The following is a 10,883-nucleotide window of genomic DNA, read 5'->3' on the forward strand; positions in this document are numbered from 1 at the left end:
TCAGAGAGCGCTGTTTACACAGAGGAAATAATCTTTCTTGGCACTTGACATTTATTCTTTTTTCTTCTGAAGCGTTAACAGATTAGCTTCAGAACATAAGGTTAACTAATCTCCCACCATTATAAAACTGGATCAGGACAGAGTCGTACGTGCTAGAGTTTGGCTAAACTTTTCAAAGGAAGACAAAGATTTTGAAGTGAAAACCTCTGTGCAGGCACTATGTAGATCAGAGAAACGATGCAATTTGTCGCGATGAGACTAAATTGCACATTAAAGAGTTTGTGTGCTGTAAAAGTTGGGAACACATGGAATTAATTGTGCTATTTTCCAGTGGAGGAGGTAAATGGTGATTCACATTGGAAAGTATTTGTGCCCTAAAAAGAATAGCAGCCATATGCGCATAGTCTTTGGTTGTGCTGAATTTACAAAAATTTGTAAATTTTAGTCAGAATTACCTTAGGTGACTGTTCTTAGTATTTCAGGTCATCTCTCCTCTCTCTTTCTTTCCCTCTCACTCTCTCTCTTTCTCTATCTCTCTCTCTCTCTGTCTCACACACACACACACACACATACACATTCACATATTCATACGCACACATGTGCAAAGCACCAACATTATTTGTGGGCTTTCTTGAGTCTTTTGCATTGATAGAACCATTCATTGTCCCTTTTTTCTTCCTCGTGAACACAGTGCTGATCTCCTCAATGATGTTGGCATGTCACGCTAAAACCTAATGGATCGATATCACTGAACCGAGAAAATGTCCCTGTCGAGGGTACTAGGTTTCTGCTAAATGGTTGGACACGTGGCGCCAGGATTCTCTTACGCTACCCTATGCTGACACTGAAGACTCCCATTGTCGATTCCATCAGAACCCCTGGCCGACCAATTACAGCAGGGGATTCTGGCTGGCCTGCTGCCAGCTTTGCCTTAATGAAATCAGATCCGAGAGCCTGCATGGAAGCCACTGTAATACTCTGCCAGCCGACATACCTTGGAGATTCCAAAAATTACATAACAGCGCACCAGCACCTGACAAGGCCCCTTCCACAAATACTCAATCCAGTCTTAAAAATAAACTGATAATCCTGTTATAGTGATATTGCTGATATTGAAGAATTGAACTGCCCGTGTGCTATTTTTTAAAATGATGCAGTGACATAAAACTCTCAGTCAGCACCGAGGAGGGTAAAAACAGCACACTCTCCTGCAAAACCGTCCTCTCTTTACCACAGTGTTGTCACCTCAGATGTCTTGTATGTGTTAGTAGCCTGCGCTGATCAGCCTGTCAGATCATGAGACCTGTGAGGGAATTCAGCCCCATGTGTGAGAGCGAGTGGGGTTTTGTGGTCTAGCCTGTGGGTGGGTTTCTTCTCACTATGTGGGACGGGGGCCTGCTTTCCTCTTTAAGCTCTCTGTCACCCCCCCAGGCGGTGAACTTCTGGCAGGTGCTGGTGATGAACGACGAGCACACGGAGCAGCGATACCTGCTCTACTTCCTGCTGAGCTGGGGCCTGCCGGCGCTGGTCATCGTGGTGCTGGTCATCGTCCTGCTTGGCGGCTACAGCTGGAACATCCACAGCGTCTACGGCCTGGTACAGGGAGACCTGTGAGTACAGCCCCGTCGGAGCCCCTCACCTTTTCCCCTTTGACCCTCAGAGCCAGCCCATACACCCCATCAGTGCTGGATTTGAGGTTCTGTATGAACAGGTATGAAATCCCAAATCACCACCAACACACACAGGCCCAGTTTAAAAGTGTAGGTAACAGTGGTCAAGGAGACTGGAGCCGTAATTTTGCTGTAGTAGTTATCGCTTATTGCATATGTCCTCAAAGAAAAGGATTCATGTTTGTTTGCTGGGTTTGTGGCTAATTATTTTTCCTTAAGAGAACTCATCGTTAAACTCATTGCATAGACAGTCTCAGGTCTAAAGTGTAGATGAAAAGGTTTGTGACCAAAGTAACCAAACCTACCTCAATAGAAAGGATGTCATATGAACTTCATGGGAAGGATATATTTTTAACATATTTCACGTCACATAAAAGTCACCGCTTAAAAATATCTGGTAGTGAGTGAGAATGGTGTGCTTTCTTCGCTGTTTTTTTTTTTCAAGGACCTCATGAGGATATTTTTAGTTGTGTGGAAGATGGAGTCATTCATGGCTACTGCTGGACTGCTCGTTCTGGAACAGCCTAAGTTGATTTTGTGGGTGGTGTGGGTGGGGGTGGGGGGAGTAGCTTCCTTTCTGAATCCGCCAGACAGCCCTTTTCTGCTGTTTCATGAGTCCACCCTGTGGTTTTAGGTTTCAGGTGTGGGGTCATGCATGCCTCCTGTAAGACACTGATTGAGACAAGGTAAACAACCAAACCCATTTGATTCAGCGCTAACTTAGGGGCAAACAAGTGACCTCATAGATTCATACAATGAGTTTCTGTTCCCCACTTTGCAGTGAAAGCGTTTATCTGTGGTTCACGTTGGAGGATGTTTTCAATGTAGTAATTCTCCAAATATAGGAAATGACATGAATAAATTACCAGGTACTTTTTCTGCGTTTTACTGAGGTAAATTAAATGTGTTTGTATGGGATGCAAATAAAGGAATTCTTTAAAAATTAAGTAAAGGTGTCAGGAGGTTGTGGGCAAACACAACCAAGGGAGGTGGCAGATGAACACAAGAGTCCAAAATATGGTGTAAGGCTGGTGTTTATTTACAGAAGGGTGCAGGTGCACAAGTTACTATATATAAACAGTAGAGACAAAAAATCTATAACCAGGTTCCCCCTCTGCTGCTGCGGACAGTGGCTGTCTCATTCAAAGCATTTTAAATGTCTTACAGAGTACAGAGCACCCTAGCTACACAGAGGAGACAATGTTTAATGGTGTCTTTGTCTGCATACGCTTTGTAAGGTGGTTTTCACAAACTGATGTGATGCAAATGCACATGCACTTTTCCGTTTGTGTATACAAAAGCCAGCAGTTCACCAAAAAAAAACAAAATGTACAGAATCAAAATGTACAGGTAATGTAGAATGTACATGTTTACCAGAAAACACAACAAAACACCAAGAACACAAATCATCAGACAGAACAGTTATGGGAAACTTAAAATAAACAGATGTGCTAAAACTGTAATGCTGGTGTTGAGCTTCATTGCCACAACATGTATGCAGAAATACAGGAAAAAAAAGAAAAGGAATACAGAAAATCTTCATGGAATGTATATGTTCACTGTCATGATTAGGAGAGCTAAGCTACCTCAGGAGTGCAAGGAAAGGGCAATATTCCTATACACAGGCACTTCTACCCCAACTATTTTCCCAGATAATTCCTGAAGTCAAGTACCTTGAAGTGTACGGAAGGGAAATGCCATCAGAGAACAGGTGCATCCTCCTGGCATTACCTGAGTGACTCAGAGGCGCCCAAGGCGAGTCCCAAGGTACAGAGAGTGGAGCAATGAGGGAATCCTGGTCGGCCTACAAACCCCCATCCACAGTGGCACAAGGCAGATTTTTTTCACTGATGTTGGATCCCAGTCATTGTCAGAGAAGAAACCCCTGGCTTCAAACCAAGGCCCGAAGGCTCAGCCTGCACTTGGAACAAGCGCTTTTACTGTCTGATCCACTCAGAAGCCCCTGTGTAGAATATATAGAAGCTGTTTTTGGTGAGTTCTTGGTGTCTTAAATTCAGATTGTAGAATCAACGTCCCCAGATACAGTGAAGTTTCAGCAGCGTGAGACCTCCAGGTTTATGAGACACTCAAAGGCATGGCCACAAAGAGGTCTGTGATGTTTGCTTGGGAGGACAGTAAACAACAAAAGAGTCTTTGGGTTTTGACAGGGAACTCCGGGATGAGGCGGGTTAGGAAGAGTTTGTGCTTAACTCACAGTGATAGAACGTTGTCTGGAGGTGTGATTGCTATTTCTGGTGATATTAAGGGTGGTCTTAAGCCCAAAGTGACAGGGGCAGATGGAAATGGTGGTGGTCAGAGCTCACCTCAGTTGAGTCAGTTCAAGAAATTAACTGGAATTCAATCCATAGCTGATGAAATGATGGCTGAATTTCAATCCAAGTGACTTTCAATTCATTCCTTAAAATTGACTTAATTTGGAATGAAACTGACCCTGTCTCTGAGTACCACCATCCCCTAATTCACAGTGACAAGGAGAGGAAGGCAATGGTTCAGTGTTTAACTGGTAGTGATAAAGGGAGGCAGGGGAACAGTGTTGCTGAGAGTGGTGAGATAGGAGATGAGGGAGAGATAAGAGGAATAGACCTGTTGTTGAAGGCGTGTCGTGCTGAGACAGACAGCAGGGTAACTGAGGGTAACTGAGTCTCCAGTAGCTCCCCCTTTCCGCTGTGCCAGGCCGCTCTGTCCTAACATTAACCCCTGTGTTCCTGCTACCCTGACGTCACTGCCCTCTGTTCCTGTTACTGTCAGTCTCTCCGCCTCCCCCAACACCCCCCCCCCTCAAGGTCCTTGCCTGAACCCGTCTTAATCTTACCATTTTTCCACCACAACCCAGACCTGCCTCCAGAGTCCTCTGTCTGAAATGATAGTTTAGGCCTTGGTTTACAGTCGCCAGCTTAGCAAAATTTGGACTCTGCCTCATAATTATGGCGGGCGGTTTGCATTTCAGGAGCACTAAGGGAAAAACTGCTCTAATATGAGAATATGTTATGAGGAACTTGATGTTGGAAAAAAGCACTGCCTGCCATCCTGTAATTAACTCCAATTCTAGTTTCACCTCCTGGAGGGATTTCATGTCTGGTAAAGATGCTGTTCTCCACACTTAGCGGCTTTACCTACTGGATGTAAAACTTTCATTGCTGCTATATTGTGACAACAATGGTACACCGCCATAATGAGAACATTAGGTGTCAGTGGGTGCAGTATTTGAAATGGCCTGCATTGCATAGACTTGTAGGAGCAACAGACTGAATGTCTGCCAATAAAATTGCAAGGTTGCTTGTCGCCAGGTGCCTCCAATTTGCATGCAGAAATCCACAGCCAATGGCATGTTTGCTCAGATGCACACTAGCCCATAAAGATAAGTGCCTGAAGGGAAGTTCTGCAGGAAACAGGAGTAAACAAAGCGTTAAGTCCTTAACGCTCTATCACCTAATTTCCTCTTCACGGTTTTGCTCTGTGCTGCATGTCTGTACCCATGCCCACATGTACATTTAAATTTAGATTCAAGTCTTCTATAAAATGCCAAACCTAAGCAGCTTGGTACAATTTTGTTTCCTTTTTTATCTTTGAAATGGAATTCACACAAATGATACAGTTACCCACAGTCTGACACTCTGTGAATGTTAAAAGTGCAAGTTAACTTTGAGGGCATGAGATTTTGCTTAACTTTTCCTTCCACAGACAAACAATGTCACGGGAAGGTTGCACGTTTTGGATTTCCTCACTTGGGATACCAGGAATTTGAACTAAACTTCAAAAGTGTGTAGGTCTTCCCTGGTGGTCTTTAGTGTCCACTCAAGCATTAAGACTCACCAGTTCACAGCACGAGAATCCAGTCTTTCCACCCATGAGTCCAGCGCGTCTCACGTGTACCTGCATTAGGCTTATGAGAAACGTTTCTCACTTATGTGTAGTTTTTGCATACTTGGCATTTTATTATGACTGCAACATGCGATTTTTGTACATAATGAGGCGTGGGGAGTGAGCCTGTGAATCGCGGAGGCTCCTGATTATTGTGCTGCCCGTCGCGTCATAACAAAACGCCCGTGTTGCTTTCCCCCTTGCTGTTCCCATAGCCAAACAGCTCAAGTTTACTGCCTTAATTACATGGCTAGAGAATAACAGGAACATCCTGTTGATGGGAATGAATTCCTTAGATTAACAGAAAAACAACGTGACCAGATTCCCATAGCATTAAAAACAAGGGGCGGAGAGGCCTGTGAGGCCGGCCGGTGGGAATGGCTCAGACGAAACACAGCTCAAGGAGGGGAAAGTCACACCCAGGGTGTCCTGGCAATGGCAAGTAAGTCGCTCACTTTCCCACTCATTGGCCCAAGCACTGTCATGTTACATGATGTACCAAATACACTGGTGGCACGCAGCTACCCTCTTCAGTCTTACGCCTAAATAAAATCAGATTGGCAGATAAATTACGCTGTCTACAAAGGGTCTTACTTAAGAGCTACACAACACCTTCACAAGTGTGTCTTAAGTGATTTTACCATGCCTGATTTGGTAAAGTCACTTTTGAAGTAGGTGTGGCTATGGCACACCTTGTGACAGTTTATTTCTCCAGCAGTGAACGTGTATGAATGATTGTGTGGCACTTACTGAGGTTATATGAAGTTCTTATGAATGCGTTTTGTGGGTCTCATTTAGGGCCTTTGAAAGTGTCACTGAAAAGTTAATGCTGTTTAGATTCATCAGGGTACTCCTCTGCTAATGCATCTTCTGGCTAAATCCTCTTTCAACAAAGAGATTGAGTGCTGAACAGCCCAGGTAGGACACATGAAACCCCAGGGCTTAGCTGAGTGACACAGCTCTCTCCAGTTAGAACATTTCATACCAGCGAGGCAGGATGGAAGGTGATATAACAGCATATGTAAGCAGATCGCTCTGCCACAGTTCCTTGGTATGACTGGGCACTGAACCCACGACCGTTTGGTCTCAGGACAGATACTAACTATTAGACCTCTGTCTATTAATATTGTCTTATGAACAAAATGTGTACTTTTAATCATAGTGTGGTGACGCTGCTAAATTACATTGCATGTCAATGCTGAAGTTGAGATAAATTCAGGAGAGATATGTTCAGATGCTATCAGATGGTGCTATAGAACTGGGAGAGAGATTAGAAATGAATGTTGCCTCAACAAAAGTTGATGGTGTGATGACGCCAGGTAAGTACCCCTGCCAGGTTGTGTGCTTGCCAAGATCAACCGCTCCACTTATTCTGGCCTCAATTTGGCAGGCACTGAGCCTTTTTGTTAAACTGGCACATTTATGAGACTGGAAATTCCAGTGAGTCAAGGTGAACCATTAAACTGTTGCACTGATGAATCCTTCATCAAATTATGTGTTGTAGAGGTGAATTGAATCCTTGAGCAAGGGCTTTGCATCATTGTTATGAAAAATGTTATTAGAAACAGCAGTTATCGAAATGGGTAACTGACTGAATAAAGAAAATCACGTGTCTCTCTGGGTAAGTGTGGCTACTGAGAGAGTGGCTGCATTCTGAGGATTGAGACTGTGGTGTCTTGATCTATCTACTAAAAGGTTACACTGCTCAGTCACATTGGTGCTATGGATCCTCTTATACTGCAGATACAATCAGTAAACACACTTCCATTACCATGAGCACACCCTGGTACAGTGCATATGTCTCACTGGTGCTGTAGTCATGCTCCACAGTACAATAAACACATCTCCTGGCACTGTTCTCATGTGGCTTGGAACAATAAACACACCCCTGGTACAGTAAACACACTCTCATGGCATTGTAGACATTCTCCTCAGTACAGAGTAGACATGCCCTTTGTTAATATCGGCACACTGCACAGTGCAGTAAGTATGCAGTTAGAAGTAGATATACTTCCTGGCACTTCCTCCATAGATCCACCCTAGGTACAGTACACTCGTCCCTCAGTACAGCAGAAAGGCTCCGTTTGGAAACATGGCCACCGCTGTATGTTGAGCATGCCCTCACCTGTGACTGGTCTGTGCTCGTTCTTTCAGGTGCTTCATCCCCAACGTGTACGCCTCCCTCTGCACTGCCGCACTGGTGCCCCTCATCTGTCTGGTGGGCGTCTTCGTGGTGTTCATCCACGCCTACCAGGTCACCCAACAGTGGAAGGCCTACGACGACGTCTTCAGAGGACGGACGAACAGCACAGGTAGGTATCCCCCTCCCCCCGACCGCCCACATCAAGTTCCCATTAAAGTCCATTCTCATGGACTTTCAGTTGGCGTTTTGTTACGAAGGTCCTCTGATAATCATAACCGGATGGAGTGTAATAATCACCATTTAGTTTGGTGTACTGGGCGCTTCAGACACGGTACTTTTTGTACCCCACTGATTTCAGGATAAAATTCACCTGAATGGTAGTGAGCCTCCTTACCCCCCTAACACCAACCCACAGCAGGGGTGAAGCTAGTGTGTCACAAGGGACACTTGCTGTGCAATACATGTGTGTGATGTTCCTTTCCACTGCACAGCCCTGGATTTATATGAGATATCTATATTTGAGAAGTCAAACGTAGATATATAAATACTCACACACACAAACACAGAGGGAGCTGTATCTTATATACCCAAGCTGAGTGTTGCAGTTAAACCCTGTAATGAAACTGCAGGATGGAGCGGGGGGTGGGTTGTCGCCCAGTGTGTGCCCTGCCCTCGCATCCTGACTCCTGCATGACCATCAGGACCTCAGTGCATTTACAACAGAGGGATAATCCCACAGCTCCACTGGACGGCTCTGTTTAAAGCCCCCCGCAAATCCCCAATTTCACCAACAAAAGGGGAGTGATCAGATCTTACTGAGCTAACTTTTTGCATTGTCCCCGTTGTCCTAGGTCCGCAGGGCCCCCGCATCATTCTCTGCTCCGCAGTGCCCTTTCAGCAGTGGCGACGTGCCTGTATCGGGCTAACAGCGCTGCTCTGTCCCCAGTCCCACCGTCCCCCTGTCCCTGCAGAGAGAGGGCTCTGGAGGATGGGAGTTGTTGATGGAATTAAATTGGCAGTCAGACCTGCTGCAGCGTTTCAGCCTGCGCCCTCAGCACTTTGCAGAAGGGGCTTCTGGACCCATATCAATGTCACCATGGAAGGGATGCAGCAGGGCTGTTCTTTGCGTATCACAAGCGTCATTAAACTCACAGTGTGCGTTGAGTTTGAGCTTGAAACTGTCGCTACATTTTCAGGAAAAGGGTCAGTAAGCCTCATTTGAAATCGAATGCCCATAAAAATAGTGTGTTTAGTTGGTCAGTGACTTCCTTTAGGTTGTGTGTCGTGTCTAAACCAGCCCAGGGGGCTTTTTGAGTCGCCCTCGCTCTCAAATGGTCAGCCAAGACGGGCGACACTCCAGAACATTCCACGCAGTGCGCAGTTCCATTCCCGCGCCGTGCCCATTTTGGTCAGAGCGGCGAGGTTTAGCGATTTTTTCCGATCTGTCTGAGTTAGCGAGGCGCACGCCGCTGACTTTGCAGTGTCCCCTTGCCCAGTCTGGAAAGCTGCTACCCGATACGGCGCGGGTAAACCCAACAGTTCCCGCGAGCCACGGGAGCCCCCACGGCCAGCTCAGTAAACAGGTTTTCATCAGCTTCTTGAGCTCCTTATTTACGGCGGCCTGGAAGGCAGGTCCGGGCTATTAAAAGCTGCCGTGCGGCAGGCAGGCGGAACGGTGGGGGCGAGAGCGGAGGACGGCTGTGCCCTCAGGGCGTCCACCACAAAGTTCCCCTTCACCCAAAACATAGCCGCAGGGCCGGCAGATGGGGCCGAGGGTTTGTGCACCGCTCCGAGGAGTAGATGTACTCACCAAAAAGTTGGAAGCAAATAAAAAAGGGCGAGGAGGTAGTTGGCAGTTAGTGTACACTATCATCCACCTCTGCTGGCTTGTCCTGTCAAGATCCCAAATCAACGCTGTTGTAATTTTACATTGTATCTGGGCAACGCAGTGCCAGTTTTGAAAGCTCAGACTGTTATCAGGTTTGTGTGAGATTTTAATGAACAAAGAATCTCATCTCTGACAAATGCTATGCAAATAAAGGTGGGAGCACTCAAAGAGGTGGAATAGTCTACTTGTGTATGAAGTTCTTGATGTCTTTTTTCTTTCTTTTTTTGTGGATTGTGGATAGAATGGTGTTCATATATAAAGCTGAGTTGTTTTGTTTGGATTTGGATTGTTAAACTGGAAAATCTAAAGCCAGCTTATGCTGCGGGAGGCATTACAGATTAGTTTTCTGAAAGCTGTGCTATGGCTTGGATTTTATGTGGCTGCATGGGCTGTTAAGATACTTGTTAGTGATTCTCGTTAAGATGGGTTTACACAACCATGTCTATGAGTCACCCCTCAACAGTGTGACCCCTTTAGGATTTCAACTCATGTAAAATGTATGTGTACTGCTGACTTATTTCATACAAGCATCGGCCATTCATTTTATGTCCAGAAATAAGGGATCTCCTAATGACTCAAAGGTTTGGTTTACTTTGATCAAAGATACTCTTAGGGAACAAACGAAGAATGTAGTTTAATGGAAGCTCGTGGGTGTAAATTAGTCCGCGCCCATGTGCATCGCTGGTTGTGTTTTCTATGCGGCATGTTTGCCCATTAGGGTGGTAAATGCCCTGCGCAGAGATAAAGGGTAACTAATGGCCAGCCAGGCAATAAAGCGAACATTTAAGAGTCTAAGCAGATCAGGGTGGAGCAGCGTTCTTTGTCAATCCAGAGGCTGCAATTGCCAGCTGAACACTGCCGCCTTGCTGCTCCCTGTCTTTAGCATAAAGCCTGAGGGCCAAGTGCTGAAAAGCAGAAAAAGGAAGCCTGCTATTTATAGCAACGGCCAGACTGGGAGATTACCAACATGAGCATGCTGTGCAATCTGCTGCCGCCGCGGTAAAGCTCCTTTACATTAGAGCGGGCTGCAGAGGCCCGAGTCGGAGGTGCGCAGAGCCGTGGCGCATGGGCTGCCCACGCCCATCTGCGCTTTCGCGTAGGGTAGCGTTCGGGTGGTGCCGGGTGGACAGAAGGTGGACGGGCCTCAAAAGGTGCGTGTGGAGTCATCATCCCCGAGGTTCCTGTCAGTTTTGCGTCACCCGTCATCGCCGTCCTTCCCCTCTGTCACTTACAACTACTGACATCTGCGCCGAAATACACACGTGCCTTCAGCCTCACGCTCGGCGGAACCAGCAAAAAG

The 10,883-nt window shown here is 46.1% G+C and overlaps 1 protein-coding gene across 1 annotated transcript in view; it reads left to right on the forward strand.

The window, feature by feature from the left end:
* Positions 1-10,883, forward strand: part of adgrv1 (adhesion G protein-coupled receptor V1) — a 139,956-nt gene that overhangs the window by 109,079 nt on the left and 19,994 nt on the right. The window contains 2 exon segments of the mRNA XM_036527651.1: positions 1,432-1,610; positions 7,707-7,864. Of these exon segments, the coding sequence (XP_036383544.1) occupies positions 1,432-1,610; positions 7,707-7,864 (337 nt within the window).

The sequence above is a fragment of the Megalops cyprinoides genome, chromosome 4 (assembly GCF_013368585.1).
Source record: "Megalops cyprinoides isolate fMegCyp1 chromosome 4, fMegCyp1.pri, whole genome shotgun sequence".
Classification (NCBI taxonomy): domain Eukaryota; kingdom Metazoa; phylum Chordata; class Actinopteri; order Elopiformes; family Megalopidae; genus Megalops; species Megalops cyprinoides.